The sequence below is a fragment of the Astyanax mexicanus genome, chromosome 21 (genome assembly GCF_023375975.1).
Source record: "Astyanax mexicanus isolate ESR-SI-001 chromosome 21, AstMex3_surface, whole genome shotgun sequence".
NCBI classification, from domain to species: Eukaryota; Metazoa; Chordata; class Actinopteri; order Characiformes; family Acestrorhamphidae; genus Astyanax; species Astyanax mexicanus.
The window spans coordinates 34092324-34115269 of NC_064428.1; the positions used below are offsets into that span (position 1 = coordinate 34092324).

The following is a 22946-nucleotide window of genomic DNA, read 5'->3' on the forward strand; positions in this document are numbered from 1 at the left end:
CTGTGACACCACTATAACACATAACCAACATACAAGTCCTTATCAACTAGCACCACAGCAACCACCTACCAAAAACTGCTTCGACTCTAGTGGTAATGAAGTAGTACTATTGAAGTCACTGCCCTTCTTCCCTACTAGAGAGAAGAGAGGAAGAGAGAGAGAGAAAAAAGAAAGAGAGAGAGAGAGAGACTGGCTTATATTTATTTATAAAATTCAGCTCCCTGGTGTCACTCAATCATCAGTTTCACCACCTTCAGACAGCCTGTAACTATTTTAGTTGAGTGTTTTCTTTTTTATATATTCAATTTTATGTTTTACTATTTAGCCTTTTATTTATTTTATCATTTATTATTTATTTCATCCCTTTATTTGTTTTATTACTGGTTTTACTTTTTGCCTATTACCTTTTTATTAAACTTATTTTGTCATTTTATTTTATTTTGTACTTTATTAAACGTATTATTATTATTATTTATTTTAATCCAATCAATTACATTTTTTATAATTTTGGTGTTATTTTAGTGCTCTACTTCTTTAATTGTGTATATATTTTTATTATTATTATTCTAATTATTTATATTTTTGTTATTACATTTAAATCTTAGCCTGATAGATAGATAGATAGAAGAGAGAGAAGAGAGAGAAAGAGAGAGAGAGATGGGAGAGAAAGAGAGAGAGAGAGAGAGAGAGAGAGAGAGAGAGATTATACACCTCCTCTATTTTAGTCCCTTAAAGCTCATCATTACCTACAGACTGCGGCCAGAAGGTGTCACTGAAGGCGATACTGAGAGAGAAAGGTAGAGAGACATTGAGAGATACAGGGAGAGAGAGCCGGGGTAATAGAACTGTATAGAGGTGGCAAATTCGCCTGTGGTGGGTTTTTTTTTCACGCGGTGCGCCACCCTGCGTCTTTCTGCACGCGGTTTGGGACCCTCAGAGACCCCCCTGTGTGTGCGCACGAGCGTGGGAGAGAGACATAGGGAGACAAAGAGAAAAAGAGGAAGAGAGAGAGAGACATAGGACAAGATAACAATGCTGACGCTTTTGACCGCGATGTACCTGGTTGTCCGGGCTGCTTCAGCTCAGGTAAGCTAACACACACACACAGTCTCACACACACACACACCTACACACCTCTATTCAGTCGTGAGTTAAGCTAAGCCTCATTTCAGCCAGTGTCTTTTTTTTGGAACTCTCCATTCCACCTTAAACGGTGCAGCAGTTGCATTCAAGCGCCTGCACCATTTAAGGTGGAACGGAGAGTTGCAATAGGACACTGCCCAGTGAGAGGCTAACTTCTGCAGTGGGTTGAGGTTTAACTAGATTGCTATTCTAAAAGGATATCACTGATATAGAAGCATACATTGTGTTTCATTTATTGATATATGCATATGTATACACTGATTGATTGTTTAATTGATACATTGGTTCACATATACATATGCACGCTTGCTTCAGCACCATGGACAGCGAGCCCACTGTGTGGGAATGCAGTGTTGGGCAACTCTGCACCAACCACCCACCCACCCTCCCATACCTCCATGTACCCCCCCCCCCCCCATCCATCCCTCCCTCCTTCCTTCCTTCTTCGTTGTGTAATGGCAACCCTAGCATGTAATTGATCCCCCCTTTAAAAGGCTCAGAACAGAAGGTTCTTTGCAACACAGCAATCGGTTTGGTTTCAAGTGTCGGTTCAGACGATTCACATGTACTCAGCAATATTTATATATACATTTATAGCTATAGAGAAGGAAAAAGTGAACTGAAAGGCAAGTTTAAGCTAATATTTAGCTGTTTATCTTTTATAATTCACTGGAGAGTCAGTATCGGATCAGTGAATCGTTGGAAAAGAATCAAAGAATCGTTAAAGGAGTTTCGAATCAGTGTTACTCTAAGTTAAATATCATTTCAAGAACGTTCAATTACTACAGGAATTCTGAATCAGAGTTTAGTTGAAGAATCATCCTACAATTTAAATGAAGTAACTAGAATCATAGAATCACTGAATCATAGTAGAATGTTTCCTATTTATCTTTTATGATTCACTGGGGAGTCAGTATAGGATCAGTGATTCGTTACAGGATTTTGAATCGGTGTTAAGTTGAAGATAATTTCTGAATAAATCATTGTAGAGTAGTTACACAGTCTGTGAATTGTGGTAATGAATCATTGATTAACTACAGGAATTCTGAATCAGTTTAGTTAAAGAATCATTCTAGTATTATTATAAAGTAACTATTGAATCTGTGAGTCATGTCTGTCAAATGTATCATAGAATTACTGAATCATTATAGAATGTTTTATGAATCATGATTTAGTTAAGGAATCATTCGAGAATAATTGAGTCATTTTAGAGTATGTGAATTTGTGTTTTTGAGTCAATGAATCATTACAGCTTAGTGGAGGAATTATTCTAGAACTGTAGTAAAGAATCACTGAATCATTACAGGATTTAAATCTGTATATAATACATTTGAAGAACACTTTATAATCATAGAATTATTATAGAACAGATGCATCATTCTAGTGTGTAAAAATCATTTTAGAATAAATAAAGAATCTGTGAATCGTTACAGGAGTTTTGAATCCAAGTAAAGTTGAAGATCATTTCTGAATGAATCATTGTAGAGTAGTTACACAGTCTGTGAATTGTGATACAGAATCCCTGACTTACTACAGGAATTCGGAATCAGAGTCATTCTAGAATTGTTGAATCATTATAGAATGTTTCATGAATCATGGTTTAGTTAAGGAATCATTTGAGAATCATTTCAGAGTCATTTCAAAGTATGTGAATTGTGTTTAGAATCAATGAATCATTACTAATCAGGGTTTAGTAGAGAGACCTTTCTAGAATCATTATAGAGTAATAATAGCATCAGTGAATTGTGGTAGAATAGAATAGAAGAATCAGTGTACCATTGAATCAAGTACTTTGAATTTGTATATAATAAAGTGGAGGAATTACTCCAAAATCATATGATTGTTATAGAATAGGTGATTCATTGTCGTGTCAAAGAATCACAAACATTACAGATTTATTGAAACAATGCAGGAATGAATCATTCTATAATCATTATCGTTTTAGAATCTGTGGAACATGTTTAAGATTTATTTAATCAAATCACAGGATTTGAATTTGTATATTATAGATTTGATGAATTACCTCATAATCGTAGAATTGTTATAGGATAGCTGCATCATTGTAGTGTGGAAGAATCATTCTAGATTTATTATAGAGTGAATAAAGAATCTGTGAATCGTTGCATCATTAATGGATTTTGAATCAGTATTGAGTGAATAAAATTACTCCAGAATCAAGGAACCACAGACTAAGTCAATCCTTTCAGTGCCTAAGAACCATTGCATGATTACATAGGCATTAGGCAATAGTTGTTATAGTCATTATAGAATTAATCAATTCAGAATCATATCATCATGGAAACGATAATATCAAAAAATCATTATTGGACCAACTTTAGCAGAACTGAATCATGTCAGCCATAGAAATGCTCCAGTAACAGAATTTCATATAATAATTTAATAATTATTAATTCAAATGTTTTTAAAATCCTAAACATGAAAACATTTTAGAATAATTTAATCAGTTTTGTACCAATTAATACATTTAGTATAAATCAATCATGCCAGTTATATGAATGTTGCAGAAACAGTAAATAAATTCAGATTTTTGTCATAATAGAATCATTATAGTAGCAATAAATACAAAAAAACTGCTTGTATGTGTGTGTAGTAATGGAGTTTGAAGGTGTGAATGGATTTAGGGAGCTGTCTGATGTTCAGGTCACTGGGATTTAAGCCGATAGACTTGACTGAGATTAAGTTTTGGCACAGGACCAGGTGCCAAGGACTCAGTCCAAACCAGCTCTAGTAGATTGCAGTGAACATGCAGGTCTAATGCAACAACACAGATTACATCACACCCACAGCAGGATTGAGTGTGTGACTGAGTGAGTGTGACATCACAAGGGATCGCATCATGGAAAGTAAACATTTCCTGGCATGTTTTATGTTTTTACAGAAAAAGTCCAATGTTGAGAGTAAACACTCCACAGTTCACACAGCCCCACATACTTACACTAACGTTATAAGGAGTGTATAATCTGGGGTTGTTTTTTTCAATGAGACTTAAAGGGGCACTAAAACTCCCAATTTTTGTTGATTCCACCTTTAACTTAAATTTGAAAAATGCAAAAAAAAGGGAGTAGTGGTTTGGGATGGGTTGGGTTTAGAGGCAGGGCAGAAGAGAGAGCTGACTGGGCTGAGCAGTGTGTCTCTAAAAGAGGCGAGACCTAGATGGTTGGACATCACCAGGGGGAGTTATTATTGACTGATTTGCATATTGTGAGTGTCCACATATCAAAGTACATTATCCTCACCTATAGCACAGCTGAACCTGAGAGGGCACTGCAGTGGTGGAAATGACCGAAATAAGTGTTTTTTAAAGGTTAGAAAAGGATTATAAAAATTTTAAGCAGGACTGGTGTGCTTCAAAGGAACACATTTTAGCTTTTAATGTAAAAATATGGTTTAGGGTTTAGTGACTCTTTAAAGTAATGACAACAGAAACAGTCAAACATCCAATAGACGTCACATATTATAGCTTTAACACTGTAGCAAAAACACGGTAAGTAGGCCAGAGTCTTACCAGATGCCAGTGCTGCTATCTTCTCTTTGCTTCCTCCAAATGAGATGTTTTGTTAAAAAGCTGAAGAGATCGCAGACAGTTAGCTTTTAGCTTTGCCCCCAGTCACTCCCGTGGATTTGGTTTTCTGGAGTGTAGAGTCCTTTCTAGTGTGTTTAGTTCCAGTTTGGTTTAGCTGGGCCAGTCCATTTTGTTTCTGAGGAAGTGGATGACGGAGAGAAGAGAGTAGCGGTTAGACTAGCGCAGATCTCCTTTGCTTTCACAGATTTCTTTCCAGCTTAGTTGTGTGTTGACACTGACACAGGAGAAATATATATTATGTATACACTAGTTTACGTAGTGCAACCTATTTTTATTCAGTAATGCGTAAATCTGAAATTAATAAACATTTACATTACAACTAGCCAACGTATGAACTTAAGCAGAGTAACCCTAAACAAGACATTGAGTTGTCCACAAACACTGCAAAAAACAAAAAAACAAATATATATATATATATATATATATATATATATATATATATATATATATATATATTAGTTGGCTATTCAATAGAGTATAATAACAAAAACATACAAAAAAGGTTAAATGTAACACCTCTTAAACTTATGTAATTTTGTGCAATTACTAGTGGTAAAAATGGTAATTTCCAGTTTCTGAAACCACTCAAACACGGCATAAAACTCATAGTCACAGCCTTAAAATTTCTTATTTAAGGCTACAAACTGACAACACAAGACCATATTTCAGAAGCAACACCAACGTACAAGTGTAAATGCTCACGACTGCCGCTCACAACGTAGACCATGGTTCACCAGTCTTATCCACAAAGGGCTGGCTTGGGTGCATGTTTTCATTCCAATAAAGCAGAAGCACACCTGATTATGCTTGTTCAATCAGTCAGTCCCAGCCCTTAAAGACGTGGTTACGTATACAGGGTGAATTTCTGCTTGGTTGGAAGGAAAACCTACAACCTTGAGTTTCCCCTTTACTAAATACAACTTCACTAGCTGTTTGTGGGCAATTTACAAGTGGTATAAATGTTAATTTCCAGCTTCTAATGCAACTAAAACATGAAACAAAACTCACAGCGTTTAATTTCATTCACAGCTTTGAAATGACCAATATAAGGCTACAAACTGACAAGACTATATTTTAGAAGGGACACCAACATACAAGTATAAATAAATATCATGATAGCTGCTCACAAGGTAGACCATGGGTCACCAGTCTTATCTTAATTATGACTGTTTAATCAGCTAATCTTAGCCTTTAAAGAAGTGGTTACCTACACGGGGTGTATTTCTGCTTGTTGGTATGAAAACCTACAATCCTGAGTTTCCCTTTTAAAAAATATGACTTCACTAGCTGTTTGTGTGCAGATACAAGTGGTACAAATGTTAATTTCCAGCTTCCAATATCACTAAAACAAAAAACAGCACTCATCTCCTAATTTAAGCTACAAACTGAACACACAACAGCGTTTTAACAGATGTGGGTCGTTTAAATAACCAAATCAGCATTATTTCACACAAAAATCCCTTCAGAAACATTAGCTTAGCATAGTTTATCAAAAAAAAAAATCTAAATTCAAAACTCAACGGTCATCTCACGCGCCTCCCATATATGGCAGTGCGGTGGGCAGATACGCTCGTTTTTTATACTGTGACGCGAGGGGCGCGGTGGTACATGGGTAGTGTAGTTTTTTGACAACACGGCTTGGGCGGAAAAGAGCAGATATCGGTGAGGAGATGACTACAGATCCCAGCGCGCTGCGGGAGTCTATTTGGCAATACAGCACTGACATTTCTGTACAAGAACAGAGGTGACCCTATCCGTCTGGGCCAGAGTGGGAGAGCTCAAACTGCAGATAGAACATCTCCATCCTGAGGAATAAAGATTAAAATATGGTGAGAGATTATTTTAGCCGGGAACGGGCATGATTTATAGATTTATAATGGGAGCAGCATGTTGTTTTTTTCTTAATTATTTATTTCTTTGTTATTTTCCTTGTGTTTATGTCGTTTAATATGATTAAAAACATATTATTTAGCATTTTAGCTGCTAGTTAATGTATTTATTTAGCTCGTATTTGTCTTTTAAAGCATGTCTGGGTAACGTTTCTTCTATTTCCGCCTTTTTGCAAGCTAAAGCTTGAGGATGCTTGATTCATGTCTTCTGAAAATGGCTGAAAACAGGATAAATACTGATAAATATGAATAAATACCGGTAAATTATGTAGTTCTAGATGATATTAGCCTTTAATTTAATCAGCGTGATTGTCTACAAACCTGCAGAAGTTAGTTAGCTCCTTTTCTCCAGCGTTTTCTTGGAATTCGCCGGTCCACTTTAAAAGATGCAGCCGTTTCAATGAAACGTATCAGCAGCGCTTGTATTCTCTCCAATATAACGTCTGCACTATTTAAGGTGGAATGGAAAGTTGCAAGAAAAAAAGGATTAAAAATATGAATTTGACCACATAAAACGTAATATACATATATATTTTGCTAAGTAATCACTGTTTTGTAGTATTTTACACTTCATTCATCATGATCCAAAGCCGATTTTCCAGTGGGAAACATGTAACCTAGTTAACCTAGTGGTTTTCAGTGGTAGACGTTGCGCAATTCGCCATCAGCCCTTGTCTGATTTGGTTGAGCTAACCTAGTTAGGTTGCCTAAGTAGGTCACCACGTTTTCCTCTGTATATTGTATTTCCAGGCCGAACCCATCCGTGTTTTGGTGACTGGTGCCGCCGGCCAGATCGCCTATTCCCTGCTGTACAGCATCGCTAAAGGAGATGTCTTCGGCAAGGACCAGGTAAGCAGACACTTGGGCTGTGTCCCAAATCCGTGCCTACTTTCTCTTTAGGGCACTATGTAGGGCACCTTACCCTAAAATGCACTGTTTGTACATGTAGGAATTCAGTAATTCAGTTCAAAATGTGAAACTATTGTTGATGATTATGGTTTACAGCCTATGAAAAGCTAAAAAATAGTGTCTCAGAAGATTAGAATATTATATAAGATCAATTGGTACTTTTGGCAGTGTGCCAAGTCCTGCTGAAAAATGAAATCCACATCTACATAAAAGTTGTCAGCAAAGGGATTTTCCAGGAAAACGCAGAAATTCATGCTTCAATTTTTGGCATGACTTGGCACACTGCCCACACTGCTAAAAGCACCAATTGATCTTATACAATATTCTAGTTTTCTAAGACACTTCTTTTTGGGGTTTTCATTGGCTGTAAGCCATAATCATCGACAATAAAATCAATAAACACTTAAAATAAATTACTCTTTAATACATCTATATAATAAATGATTTTCACATTTTGAACTGAATTACTGAAATAAAGTAACTTTTCAATTATATTCTTATTCTAATGTGGTTAAAATGTGGTATATTATGACCTGTTTAGTACCCTATGTAGGGAGCATGAAGATAATTTGAGACAGAATTACATACAGCATGATGAAGTGCATGGCTGAATGGATTTTCACTTATATAAGTTGCATTATATAAGCACAATTGGGGTCAAAATGTAAAAATAAATGTGTTCTAAAATAAATAAGGATGCATAGAAATGCATTTTTTGTGCAAAAACAGAACAAAAAGTTAAAAATTAATTTTTATTTATCTTTTTTTTTTTTTTTTTTACAAAAATTACAACGTCTTAACAGACATACTATTCCATCTTTTTTGTAAAATGTTTCATTCTTCTCCTCTATTTGGCTCAACAGTTTGGCCTTGACATTGTCGCATGTTAATATTCATCTTGAACATTTTAACATATTTAACCGATATACAACTGCTCACACTTTACCAGACAATTTCATTGCTTTTTTATTGCTTTTGTGACCTTACTTGGCTGTGAGATTTATACCAAACTATTAAATAATGTTTAAAAACAGCTTCACGCTTGACAAACGTGACTCCGCTGCATGTGTGTGTGTGTGTGTGGTAGCTTTTATAAACTGCTGGGTTGAGTTGTGTTGTTATTGATTGATTCTCTAAGGAGTTTATTTTACTCTCTTTATTCCTATCAGCCAATCATCTTGGTTCTTTTGGACATCCCGCCCATGCTGCCCGTCCTGGATGGAGTTGTCATGGAGCTGCAGGACTGCGCTCTCCCACTGCTAAGAGGTGAGAGCTGCACCCGTATAATAAAGATATAAAAATACACAAGGGGTTTATCTGATTACATGGCACTTTCCATTCAGTGTGTTAGCTGCTTGGTGATGCTAGTGTTGGGACCATTGATAGTGATGGAGGGAGTTCATATAAACAAGGATTGGGGTAATTGGCCTTCCAAATAGGGAAGAAAATGGGGTATAATTAAAAATAAATATGTGCAACATGCATGTAAATAAGTTAAAAGTAATTTAACTTGAAAATTAGTTTCCTGTAAGTGAGGATTTTACCATAAAATAAGTTTAAAACTTTTAAAAGGCCAGGATTGGCCTTATAGCCTGATGTTGAAGGTCATGTTATATATAGATGGAGTGAAAGTCCTGGGCAGAAGGACAATATAATCAATTATCATTGATTATCTCACTGACTATGATGACAGAGGTCAATGTAATACTGCTTAATACAGATAAAGTTTTAAAATATACTCTGCATTTTAATATTTGACATCTGAGCTGTAAAAAGCCCCTTTTTTATTCACTATTTTTAAAATGTCACCGTTTTTTGAATGAGGCAGCCAATCAGAAAAAGCCTGTTTCATTTCTAAAGAGCCATTAATAGCTGAAGTGTTCTTTTGAAGTAATAATGCATAGCAGTCCTGCTATTATACACATTTTATAACCTTTAAAAAACGTTTTTATTGTGGTAATTTCTGTCTTTGCGGTGCCCTCTCAGGTTCTAAACCCATACATCACCCAGTGCTTCTTCCCAAACTACGCATCCCATTTAAAAAATTTGAGCTGAGGGTGGAGTCAGCAAAAATCAGGGGGTTTAATGCTCTTTTATGGGACAAAATAAGTTAAAGAAAATTAATACTGTTTTAAAAATTGAAAGATTGATGTATAACAGCATGTTTTTGTTAATTAAACAAAATATAAAATCAAATTTAGTTTGTTGGACGTTAGAACATTAAAACATTGTTTGCAGCGGCAGCTAAGAATCAAAGGACTGAGTGATAAGTATCATTACTGATGTTCTGTGAGTGGTTTATTAGTGCAGTATCAGTAGTGCAGTAGAGCTTTGGGGGCATTGTTGTGCCCTTGTCTCTGTGTTTAAAGGGCAGGTTATTTCTGACTGTGCTGCTGTGAGTAGATATCATTGTTCTGTGGAAGACTACAGGAGCACAGAGTAATTATTACTGAGTGATTTGATAAAACCAGTAAAGCCAGTTTTATATCTGTATGTGGAAAACAAATACGGGCTTGTATTAACGGCTCATTTATCACACATATTTAAATAACCAATATAAAAACCAATAGAATAGCATATAAAGTGTTCACCCTGTGGATTTATTAATTGTGTACATTTGTCATTTTATTTGGTCTTAGATACAAGATACAGTGCCACCAGTGTAAGTGTTTAAGGCCAGACCACTGACTGCTGTATGAATGAGAGTTCTGTTAATGCTGATAATCATGGCTCCGCCCTTTAGCAAAAACAGCCAATCAGCTTTCTTTTTGTGCCGAGAGCAAAGGAGGGTCAGCATGGTAGTGAGGGTGTGGAGATCTGCGCAGTCGCAGCAGCCAGAACACGCAGAAAAATCATGTTTTTTGTGCAATATTGAGTCTCATAAACACTAAAACCTGTTCATAATGATTTTATCTGTGATTTAAAATATGATTCTTATATAGTAATCAGATGTTTGAGTTCCAGTTTTTTGATCTGTAGTTAAGGTACACATTATTTAATTTTGAGTTATATGATCTGACTTAAATTGATATGGTAAAATACCCTTGTATCTCATTTTTTTTAATTAAACCTCTATGGCATGAATAAAACCATATTTTAGTTATTATATCAATCCATACCATTTCTTATTTTTTTTGTGCATTTATTTATTATATGTATATGTATATGTTTGAGTAAAATGGACATCCACATACAATGGATAACTCTCAGTTAAACTCAGTAACTTAACACATTACAATATTCTAGTCCAAACGTCATCCAAACTACTGTAAGATTAAGATAATATATTAAAACACAATACACTATTATTACTATTATTACTTATTATTACTTTCTTACTAAAAATACAGTTAATTACCAGCATTAAAAAGATAGAATCATTATTTTATCCATGATTTAATCACAGGATATTGTTGAAAAATACAATACTTTTATAAGGGATTAGCACCAATAATTCAAACCTAAGTGTTTCTAACACAGATTATTTTATTCACATTTAAAATGCCCATTATTATCCGAAAGCTTAATCTTAAGGAAGAAAATGTGTGATTTAATCACACAATTCTGTTGTGATTAAGTTGATGATTATTATTTTTTTAATCAGTTTAAACCACTGTTAAAAACTCCAGCAGCACTGCTGCTGTGTCTGATCCACTCACTGTACCACCACAACACACACACTCTTAACACCTCATACACCACCACCACCATGCTAATGCCAATAATAATATCTGTATCTCTGTGGTGGTGGTAGGTATTGAAGAACAGGGTAAAATAACTTCAGTCTGTAAAAATTATAGATCTACAGAATGTCCTATATGTTCAGTGGAGTTGATATAATGGATATGGGTGTAGCAACAAAGAGAAGGTCTTCTCTCTATCTTCTCTAATCTCTCTCTCATATTACACCACTTTAACAATCCCCCCTCTATTCATCAGTGCTTAGTTCAGCTGATCTGACTGATTATTTCCTCTCTGTTCATTAATGAAGAGCGTTCTTTATCAGAATGGACTTCAGTCACTTATCCTTTAAACTTCCCTTCACACTGTGTAACCAGGATCTCTGTTCTGATTGGCCCAGAGAACCGAGCAGGCCCACGCCCACAGTAACTCCCCACAGCACTGTATCCAATGCAGGTGGAGCAGTGCAGGGGCGTCTGCAGGGACTGCGCAGTTCTGCAGAGTCATGCAGTGCCTGGACTGAATGCTGTGTTCAGCTATAGCATGTTTATAATGAGGAACAGAGAGTGTGGAGTCAGTAAATCTAAAGTCTAAAGACTGTGGGGTTGAGCACAGACCAGTAATGACTGGATCTTTGGATGTGCACCAGTTTCATAAGGGCAAGTTAACAAAACAAGGTCAAAACCTTCTTATGTTTCAATGCAATTCATTCCAACGTGCCACTGTGGAGCTTTTCTATTGGTCCAAACATCATAAGCAAAATTAAACCTTGTTTTAAAATTTGCTAACATCAAGAATGTATGAATATAAACAGCCAAATATTTTTTTACACGTTCTTGCACATGTATAGCTCTGGGAAAAAAATAAGAGAGCACTTACAAATGATGAGTTTCTTTGGTTTTACCAAATTGAAAACCTCTGGAATATAATCAAAAGGAAGATGGATGATCACAAGCCATCAAACCAAACTGAACTGCTTAAATTTTTACACCCTGGAGTGAAAATCATAAAGGTATCCAAAAGCAGTGTGTAAGACTGGTGGAGGAGAACATGATGCCAAGATACATTAAAAAACTGTGATTAAAAACCAGGATTATTCCACCAAATATTAATTTCTGAACTCTTAAAACTTTATTAATATGAACTTGTTTTCTTTGCATTATTTGAGGTCTGAAAGCTTTACATATATATTTTTTTTTTCAGCCATTTCTCATTTTCTGCAAATAAATGCTCTAAATGACTAAAATATTTTTATTTGGAATTTGGGTGAAATGTTGTCTGTAGTTTATAGAATTAAATAGCAATGTTAATTTTACTCAAAACATAAACCTATAAATAGCAAAAACAGAGAAACTGATTCAGAAACTAAAGTGCTCTCTTAATTTTTTTCAGAGCTGTAGTTTTGATAATGGAATTTAATTATGATTATGGTCATTGTTAAAAAGCATAATAAGAAATAAGTTTCAGTTTAGCTATTTTGAACTATGTTTCAGTGAAGCATGTATTTTTCTACCTACTCTGTTCCAGAGTGTAATTGTAGCTCTGTAGTTAAGGAACAGTAGTTGGGAAATGTTTCTATATTTGGAGGAAAACACTCCTGCCTTTCTGTGGTGTATTTTGGCTGCATGTGTGCCTGAATTATTCATATTCTTTGTTGCAGAAGTCAGGGAGGGGTTGGATGGCTGGTTATGCAGTCATTTCTATGCAAAAGTGTCATCAATTCGACAATTTAAGCAAAGAAAATCCATAATAAGTGATCAATAAATCAATAAATGCATGTTTGCAGAGGTGATCCCCACGGATAAGGTGGAGGTGGGCTTTAAGGACCTGGACGCTGCCATCCTGGTGGGCTCCATGCCCAGGAAGGAGGGTATGGAGAGGAAGGACCTGCTGAAGGCCAACGTGGCCATCTTTAAAACACAGGGAGCCGCGCTGGAGAAGTACGCCAAGAAGACCGTCAAGGTAGTGCAGCGTACCTTCTGTTCATTTTCAATATAATAAACGGCTTCCAGTGCAAATGAGCCACTGTGCATCATGAGCATCCCTTCCAATACTACGTTATACATTAATATATGTGGTTATTTTAAGGCCCTGTCAAAAGTATTAAGACATTTTTGTCTCCAGCAGCATTTATGAATATTTGTTTCAGAATGCTGCAAATATGTATAATGCCCAAAATAGACCTTAATCTAACAGATAATCTACTGATGATGTTTATGAACCAAGTAGCCTCCAAATGCAATCCAATATCCCGCACAGTTTCAGCCAGTTCACATCTATAGTGCAGGCTAGAAAAAGTAAGTGATCAGATTTTATATGTCCAATATCAGCTTCTTAATTGTGAAACACCATATGCTAATTAGCTCTTAATGAAATCAGAGAAACAAAGGCTCAGTTACCTTTTCTAGCCTGAATTTTGGGGGTTTACTGACTTTTGCACAATAGCCGAAGTGAACAAAGCAACTGTTTGTTTGTTTTTAGTGATGTAATAATCAGGCTACATTTTTTTTTAGTAAAGAGTTAATGAAAAATTGAAGTAATTAAAATAGGTTTACCTACATATTTTTTGCAGCTTTATATTCAGCCTTTCTATATCATGATTTTAAAACAGGTATACCTTATTTTATTTAATATATTTTACTTTAAAAATCCTTTAATTTTCCCAAAAATCGTCAGTGCACCTTATAATCCGTTGCTCCTTGTGTATGAATTCTACCAGCGACTCCGCTGAAGTACAGACTTATAAGGGTGAGTTTTCAGTGAAGTTTCTCCAGCACTAAGGCTGGAGCAGCATTAGCGTTAGCTGCTAACAGCAGGGCTAGCCCTTTTTGCTGTTCACAGGTGAGTATATTGGACTGTCGTCTGTGTGTTTACCATGTTAAAACAAGCTAAGCGGCATGAATCGCTAGCTAATATCGCCTAGGCTTATAGGAACACTCAGGGTTCCTCAGTCTAGTTCAATTGGTGCTGAATGAATGAATAGAATAAAGAAAGATGAGTAAAAAAAAAACTGTCACATAACTCAAATAACAATGGATCCTAAAATAACCATGGGCCTCCTGGTAACTCATCAGTCACATGCAACCCAATCTGTCCTTTTAAAATAGCATTTCTATTGATTTTATTGTTTTGAGATCACTCTTTTCCTATTTTTCAGCACTAGTGTCCAGTAAAGTCTGTATTATATTATACTTCATGCAGTTTAACCTGTCTGGGTGTGTTCTGTTCTTCTCTCAGGTCCTGGTTGTTGGAAACCCAGCCAACACAAACTGTCTGATCGCCTCCAAGTCCGCTCCATCCATTCCCAAAGAGAACTTCTCCTGCCTGACCCGTCTGGACCACAACAGGGCCCGCTCACAGGTCTGTCTCTAACACTGAGGGAATCAGACACTCTACTGTAAAATTATAGTTTTATCTTATAGTAAGTACAGATTTTAATAAATATTTTGGTGAAAAAAGGTTGTGTGTGCCTGTGCCATTAACACTACCAAAAAGTGTTTCTTTCATTTTAAAATTATAAGTGAGCAAATTCAGTACGTTTGGAAATAAGCCCTTTAAACTAGACTGACAGTCAGTGCCTCCTCTGTGCCTGTAGGTGGCGATGCGTGTGGGCGTGTCCTCAGATAAGGTGAAGAACGTGATCATCTGGGGAAATCACTCCTCCACTCAGTACCCTGACGTCCACCACGCCACCGTCAACCAGCACGGCAAGGAGGTCCCCGCCTACGACGCTGTGAAGGACGACAGCTGGCTGAAGGCAGACTTCATCTCCGTGAGTTTAAATAAAAGTTTTTATTAATTTCTCCCCTTTTTAACTGAAAAACTGATTTTCTGCCTTCAAGCAACACCTTAGCGGTGAACTAGCAACCACATAGCAACCACTATGGATACCATAGCAACACTTGAGCAACCACCTAGCAGCACCTCAGCAGCCACCTGGCAACACCTTAGCAACCACCTGGCAACACCATTGCCAACACTTAGCACGATCATACCATGACCTTCAAGCAACACCTTAGCAGTTACCTAGCAACATCATAGCAACCACTACGGATACCATTGCAATGCTTTGTCAGTGACCTTGCGACATCTTAGCAACCACCATGGATACCATAGCAACCACCTGGCAAAACCTTAGCAACCACCTTAGCAACACCATAGCCACCACTCACCACGATCATACCATGACCTTCAAGCAACACCTTAGCAGTGACCTAGCAACACAAAAGCAACCACCATGGATAGCATAGCAACTCTTTTACGAACCACCTAGCAACACCTTAGCAATACCCTAGCCAACATTTAGCACAATCACACAATGACCTTCAAGAAACAGCTTATCAGTAACATAGCAACACCATAGCAACCACCATGGATACCATAGCAACACCATAGCCACCACTCACCACGATCATACCATGATCCTCAAGAAACACCTTAACAGTGACCTAGCAACATCAAAGCAACCACCATGGCAACACTTTAGCAACCACCGGGGAACACCTTAGGAACCACTTAGCGCAATCTTACTATGACCTTCCAACAACACCTTAGCAGTGACCTGGCAACATCATAGCAACCACTATGGAGACCATTGCAACACTTTAGCGTCCACCTTAGCAACACCATAGCCACCACTTAGCAACATCGTACCACGACCTGAGATACCATAGCGACCGTTCAGAGCCCTTTTAGAAAATGCACCTTTCTAGTTTCTGATCTCTCTCTCTCTCTCTCTCTCGTTCTCTCTCTCTCTGTCTCAGACTGTGCAGCAGCGTGGAGCTGCCGTGATCAAAGCCAGGAAGCTGTCCAGCGCCATGTCCGCCGCTAAAGCCATCTGTGATCACATGCGTGACATTTGGTTCGGGACCCCTGATGTAGGTCTGGGCTCTGGACAGAAGCCTGTTTACAATCTTCTCTCTAATGTACTACATTACAGAGCTGATTCCCTCTCTCTCTCTCTGTCTCTCTCTCTGTCTCTCTCTCTGTAGGGTGAGTTTGTGTCTATGGGAGTTTACTCCTCTGGGAATTCCTACGGTGTTGCTGATGACCTCATGTACTCCTTCCCCGTCATGATCAAGGTCTGAGCTTTTATATTATACATCATTAATTCATTGTTAATCAATAATTAATACTGTTCTATTCATTATTAAAGGCCGGCTAGTGTGCGTGCACACATCACTAGATATGGACATGTACTGTTATGAAGGAAATCACTTATTATCACTGTTAGAGATGTGAAATTGTGTAGATGCATCAGTATGTATGAGTTACTTGGGGTTAAATAAAACTAACGGCATCAGATTGCAAATGTTTAATAAAATCAGTTTGTTATAGAATATTTTGCTGATTTAACTGATTTAAGACAAACTTTTATTTTATCTTGGCTAAGTAAATAAGGCAATTCTGTCACATTTATTCGGTGAGATTTTAAAAACAATTATAAATCATACACAAATAATACAATCAAATAAAGCCTGTTAATTATGTCTTGATATTTAAAGATTCATTGAACGACTTTATAAAGAAATGCAATCAAATCAGATCTTTAGACACATAAAGAATCAATATGTTTAAAGAATCAGGTTCACCTGTTTGTTTTTTTTTACTCGCTAAATTGCTTAATGGATCATTGTTGAATCACAATTTGAGATTTAGCGATTCACCAAGTCGTTTTTAAAGCAGATTGTTTCCTAAAAAGTCATAAATGAATCAAATTGACAGTTTGAACTATAATGATTCACTGAGTTTTGTTACTGAATCAGCTTGACATTTTGCGATTTGATGATTCACTAAATTGTTTTTGTAAAATAATCCTAATTTAATCATATTGACAATTTCTACCTAAATGATTCACTGAATTATTTTTTTAAAGAGCCATAAATGATTCAAATTTATAGTTTGAAATATGATATGATGATGAGACACAGATTTGTTTGAATCAAATCTATCATTCTAATGACTCACAGACTTTCATTAAATCATTTATATCAGATTATATCTGATGTCTGATCAAGGGATTCACTGAATTGTTGTTTTGTAATTGAATCAGATTAATGGTTCATTTAATTGATTCCTAAAAAAAAAAAAAAATCATACTTTAGACGGGTCATTTGAACTTAAATGATTTAACTGAACTGTGATTGCATCAATTATAGTAATTCACATAGGGTGCAGACTATTTTAGCTGTCTAAAGAGATCGCTGGTTCGAATCCCGGTCATGCAGCTTGCCATCAGCTGCCAGAGTCATGAGAGAGCCTTGCTCTCTCTCTGGGTGGGTACAGTAGATGGTGCTCTTTCCCCCTCATCACTCCTAGGGTGGTGTGGATCAGCACAAGGTATCTGTGAGCTGATGTATAGAGTAGTCTGTGTGGCATCTGTGTGAGTAGCAGCTGAATGTGTGCAACAACTAGCTTAGCTAAATTGGGAGGAAAAAACATAGAAATTAAGAAAAAAAGTACAATAATTTACTGAATGGTTTCCTAGAGAATTTTGATGATTGAATCAGATGAATACTGTGCGATTCGCTCTTTTTTAGAACAAGTCGTGGAAGGTGGTGGACGGTCTGCCGATTAACGATTTCTCCCGCGGTAAGATGGACGCCACGGCGGCGGAGCTGATCGAGGAGAGAGACACAGCTGTGTCCTTCCTGGGAGTGTGACTAGACCCCCCCACCACAGCGGCGCAGCACCCACACCCACCCAAACCCCCCCACTCACAACTGTAAACCCAGCCCACCTCCAGCGCTGCCCTGTGCGAGTGTGTGTGAGAGAGATAGGAGGTTCTGAATGTACGTGTGCATCATTTCATACAGTAACAGAAACTGGGGATCTGTATTATAGCCGTGAATCCGCTGGGTTTTACACCGGGGTGCCACCCAGAGGAGAAGCTTCGTTCAGGGTTCAAACGCACACTGTCGTCCCGATCAACTTAACAAGACTCCATGTGTTCCAATAAACGGAGAAACTTAACCGTGTGGATTCATTTCATTACTGTGTAGAATTTCCAGACACTACTACTGCACACACTCACACAGGATCAATGTGATTACACACCTGTAGTTTTTATAGTTTCTATGATCCGGATCAGTTGATAAGTTCATTTATTTGAAGCATTTCTCCCTCTAGTTTGGTTTGGTTTCACACAGGCACAAACCTAAACGCACCAAAATGCACACCAATAAACCACACAAGCACTTTGTGTCCTCTGATTGGTCAGAGCTGTCTGGTGCGGGAGCAAAAAAGTAAATATAGTGAAAAGATTCTGTGTTCCAGTGCAAATGTCTGTGCAGCATTAAAAATTTGCAGCTGTGCTTTTAAACACAGTGTTTTCAATGGGACATGCAGCACAGATGTACATGCAGTAAACAGAGTCGCACGGCTGTAAGCAGTCAATGCAGCACATACCACGCGTGTAAACAGCGCGGAGCAGCAGCAGAGACAGCGTTTGGTCATAGCTGTGTCAATTAGCGTTATCTGGCTAATATATCGGATTAAACTGTGCCTTATCAGCAGTTTAGCTCAAATAAAAGGAGTATATTTGATAGCTGGGTCGGATCGAGTTTGATTTTAATTTATGAGTCGTTATTTGGTGAGCCTTATCATATTTCATCAGAAATAAGTCAGAATAGTTCAATACTACAACTTTTAAAACACTTTTCAGACACTGCTTCAAACTTTTCCCAAATTTAAGAATATTTTTCCACAGTGCTGCTAGTTTAACTTTACAATCACAATTTGAAGAATATACAGTATCGGTAAAAAGTGTGGATACGCCTTAAATTCAGTGTTTTTGTAGATTATTATTAAAGTCCCCTGAAGTTATTTAGTAAACTAAAAATTGTGTTAAACGAACCACAATATGTTTTATATGTTACATTTTTCAAAGGTTTGCACATCTTGGCTGGATTTTTTCAGCCTGTTTTATGAGGTAGAATCACCTGGAATTCGAATTCAAGCGTGAAAAGTTGTGAAGAGGTAGAGTTGGTATACATTGAATAGTTCTATTTGAGACTAATTTGAACTGTAAAAGTGTACAGTCACAAGTTCGTTCACAAAGATCATCAAAAACATTCTGATGAAACTGGCACTCATCAGGACCACCCTGGGAAAGGAAGAGCAAGAGTTCCTTTTGTTGGACAGGATAAGTTCATTTTATCAGAGTTACCAGCCTCAAAATAAATAGTATAGTAAGTTTACTAAATGTTGCTTCATGGTCTGGATCACTTTAGTAAATAAATACATTTTAAAAAGTGTGTACACAATTATTGCACATTAAAGAAAATAATTAATTTTCAGAAAATAAATTATATATGTTTATAATATTGTGAATCAATATGTTGGGGAAAGAGGGAAACAAGTCACATGTGCTTTCACATTTAATCTGTTTAATTAAAAATAGAATTTTTTGAATCCGGATTTAAAAAAAATAAACTTTTAGCTGCATTTCCCTCTGCGGCCTGAAGGTGTCGACATTGTACCATTTTCTGCTCTCCTGTGTAAAACGCAATCTGATTGGCTGCTGCGGCCATTTCTGGCCTGTGATTGGTCGGCGCTGGCGGCGGAGGACTCTGGAGGACTGGAGCTCGGGCCGGGGCTCAGACTGAGGCGCTGTGTGTGAGTGAGTAAGTTGAGCATGGCGGTCTGACCCCCGCGCGGGCTGTAACTGTGTGTGCGCTGTTTATAGAGGGACTGAGGGACGGCATGCCCGCCTTACCGAGCTTCTTCTGCCCCCACAGCTCCTCTCAGCCGGCCGCAGTCCGCTCCTGCTTTGTGTGTGTGAGATAAGCCCACCTCCTGCCCTTGACTGGAGGTCTTATATAAGGTAAACAGCAGTAGTGAGCTGCAATAGTGAGTTGCTTTAGGAATGAGTTATAGTGAGCTGCTGTAGGAATGAGTCATAGTGAGTTGCTGTAGTAGTGAGCTGCTATAGTGAGTTGCTCTAGTAGTGAGCTGCTGTAGGAATGAGCTATAGTGAGTTGCTGTAGTATTGAGCTAAAGTGAGCTGCTGTAGGAATGAGTTATAGTGAGTTGCTGTAGTAGTGAGCTGCTATAGTGAGTTGCTCTAGTAGTGAGCTGCTGTAGGAATGAGTTATAGTGAGTTGCTGTAGTATTGAGCTAAAGTGAGCTGCTGTAGGAATGAGTTATAGTGAGTTGTAATAGTGAGCTATAGTAAGTTGCTGTAGTAGTGAGCTATAGTGAGTTGCTGTAGTAGTGAGCTATAGTGAGTTGCTATAGTGAGTTGCTGTAGTAGTGAGCTATAGTGAGTTGCTGTAGTAGTGAGCTATAGTGAGTTGCTGTAGTAGTGAGCTATAGTGAGTTGCTGTAGGAATGAGTTATAGTGAGCTGTTGTAGTATTGAGCTAAAGTGAGCTGCTGTAGGAATGAGTTATAGTGAGTTGCTGTAGTAGTGAGCTGCTATAGTGAGTTGCTCTAGTAGTGAGCTGCTGTAGGAATGAGTTATAGTGAGTTGCTGTAGTATTGAGCTAAAGTGAGCTGCTGTAGGAATGAGTTATAGTGAGTTGTAATAGTGAGCTATAGTAAGTTGCTGTAGTAGTGAGCTATAGTGAGTTGCTGTAGTAGTGAGCTATAGTGAGTTGCTGTAGTAGTGAGCTATAGTGAGTTGCTGTAGTAGTGAGCTATAGTGAGTTGCTGTAGTAGTGAGCTATAGTGAGTTGCTGTAGTAGTGAGCTATAGTGAGTTGCTGTAGTAGTGAGCTATAGTGAGTTGCTGTAGGAATGAGTTATAGTGAGCTGTTGTAATAGTGAGCTATAGTGAGTTGCTGTAGGAATGAGTTACAGTAAGTTGCTGTAAGAATGAGTTACAGTAAGTTGCTGTAGTAGTGAGCTATAGTGAGTTGCTGTAGGAATGAGTTATAGTGAGTTGCTGTAGTAGTGATCTATAGTGAGCTGCTGTAGGAATGAGTTACAGTACGTTGCTGTAAGAATGAGTTACAGTAAGTTGCTGTAGTAGTGAGCTATAGTGAGTTGCTGTAGGAATGAGTTATAGTGAGCTGTTGTAATAGTGAGCTATAGTGAGTTGCTGTAGGAATGAGTTACAGTAAGTTGCTGTAAGAATGAGTTACAGTAAGTTGCTGTAGTAGTGAGCTATAGTGAGTTGCTGTAGGAATGAGTTATAGTGAGTTGCTGTAGTAGTGATCTATAGTGAGCTGCTGTAGTAGTGAGCTATAGGGAGTTGCTGTAGGAATGAGTTACAGTACGTTGCTGTAAGAATGAGTTACAGTAAGTTGCTGTAGTAGTGAGTTATAGTGAGTTGCTGTAGGAATGAGTTATAGTGAGTTGCTGTAGTAGTGATCTATAGTGAGCTGCTGTAGTAGTGAGCTATAGGGAGTTGCTGTAGGAATGAGTTATAGTGAGTTGCTGTAGTAGTGATCTATAGTGAGCTGCTGTAGTAGTGAGCTATAGTGAGTTGCTGTAGTAGTGAGCTATAGTGAGTTGCTGTAGGAATGAGTTATAGTGAGCTGCTGTAGGAATGAGCTATAGTGAGTTGCTGTAGGAATGAGTTATAGTGAGCTGCTGTAGGAATGAGCTATAGTGAGTTGCTGTAGGAATGAGTTATAGTGAGCTGCTGTAGGAATGAGCTATAGTGAGTTGCTGTAGTAGTAGTGAACTGCCGTAGTACTAGTGAGCTATAGTGAGCTGCTGTAGGAATGAGTTATAATAAATTGTTGTTATAGTGAGCTATATTGAGCTGTTTTAGGAATGAGTTATAGTGAGCTGCTGTAGTACTAGTGAGCTATAGTGAGCTGCTGTATTAGTGAGCTTCTATAGTAATAAACTGTATTAGTGAGCTGCTGTAGAAATTAGCTGTAGTGAGCTGCTGTAGTAGTGAGCTGTAGGAATTAGTTGCTGTAGAAATTAGCTGTACTGAGCTGATGTAGTAGTAAGCTGTAGTGAATTGCTGTAGTAGTAAGCCGGCATTGTAATTGTCTGCTGTAGTAGTAGTGAGCTGTAGTAGTAGTGGGCTATAGTGAGCTGCTGTAGTTGTAGTAAGCTGCTGTAGTTGTAGTAAGCTACTGTAGTAGTGAGCTGCTGTAGTGTTATGGTGTAGCTGCCTGTTTGTGCCTGGCCTGTGAAGCTTGTTGCTGATTTGTCAGTGTTATAATAGTGATACCAGTATTTACAGTCCCATATAGTATTAGTACAGTAAATCCTTATATTAACTGTAACTATAGTAGTTAAATGTCTTATAAATAATCCAACATGTTTTCTGTACAAATAAAGGGCTTAGTAAACAAGCTTCAGCTTTTATCTACCAGGTATTTTCTAAGTCAGCTTTATGAGGTAGAGTCACCTGGAATGGCTTATCAAATTATCAGGAGTTAATTACTTGAATTTCTTGCCTCTTAATGTGTTTTTGAGAGCATCAGGTGTAAAGTTTTTGAGCGTTAGAGGTATAGGTATACAGTGAAGAGCTCTATTTGAGGCTACTATGAAAAATATCAAAAACGTCCTGATGAAACTGGCACTAATCAGGACCGCCCCAGAAAAGGAAAACCCAGAGATTCCTCTGTTGCACAGGATATGTTCATCTTATCAGAGTTACCAGCCTCGGAAACTGCAAGTGAACAGAGCACCTAAATGCTTCTTCACAGAGTATTTTTTATTTTATTTTATTGTTTGTTAAATGGATGGATGACTTCAGTATGTATTTACAGTGGAAAAACCCTATTTGAGTAATGTTCTAATCCACACTACTCAA

The 22946-nt window shown here is 37.5% G+C and overlaps 1 protein-coding gene across 2 annotated transcripts; it reads left to right on the forward strand.

Annotated features, from left to right (window-relative positions):
• The first annotated feature begins 926 nt into the window (after positions 1-926).
• On the forward strand, positions 927-18198 carry mdh1aa (malate dehydrogenase 1Aa, NAD (soluble)). Of its 2 annotated transcripts, none has more exons than XM_007260601.4 (9): positions 927-1086; positions 7387-7485; positions 8715-8811; positions 13013-13188; positions 14464-14586; positions 14822-14998; positions 15990-16103; positions 16218-16307; positions 17766-18198. In XM_007260601.4, the coding sequence occupies exons 1-9, from the start codon at positions 1033-1035 to the stop codon at positions 17886-17888; spliced, it is 1053 nt and encodes a 350-aa protein (XP_007260663.2). In that variant the 5' UTR covers positions 927-1032; the 3' UTR covers positions 17889-18198. The 2 variants fall into 2 exon arrangements, with proteins under 2 accessions (XP_007260663.2, XP_007260664.2); XM_007260602.4 differs by lacking the exon at positions 927-1086 and adding an exon at positions 6430-6576.
• Positions 18199-22946: the final 4748 nt, after the last annotated feature.

Coding starts and splice junctions, on each gene's coding strand:
- mdh1aa (XM_007260601.4), top strand. CDS start 1,033: ATGCTGACGCTTTTGACCGCGATGTACCTGGTTGTCCGGGCTGCTTCA. Junction 8,812..13,012: donor CGCTCTCCCACTGCTAAGAG/GTGAGAGCTGCA, acceptor GCATGTTTGCAG/AGGTGATCCCCACGGATAAG. Junction 16,308..17,765: donor CCTTCCCCGTCATGATCAAG/GTCTGAGCTTTT, acceptor GCTCTTTTTTAG/AACAAGTCGTGGAAGGTGGT.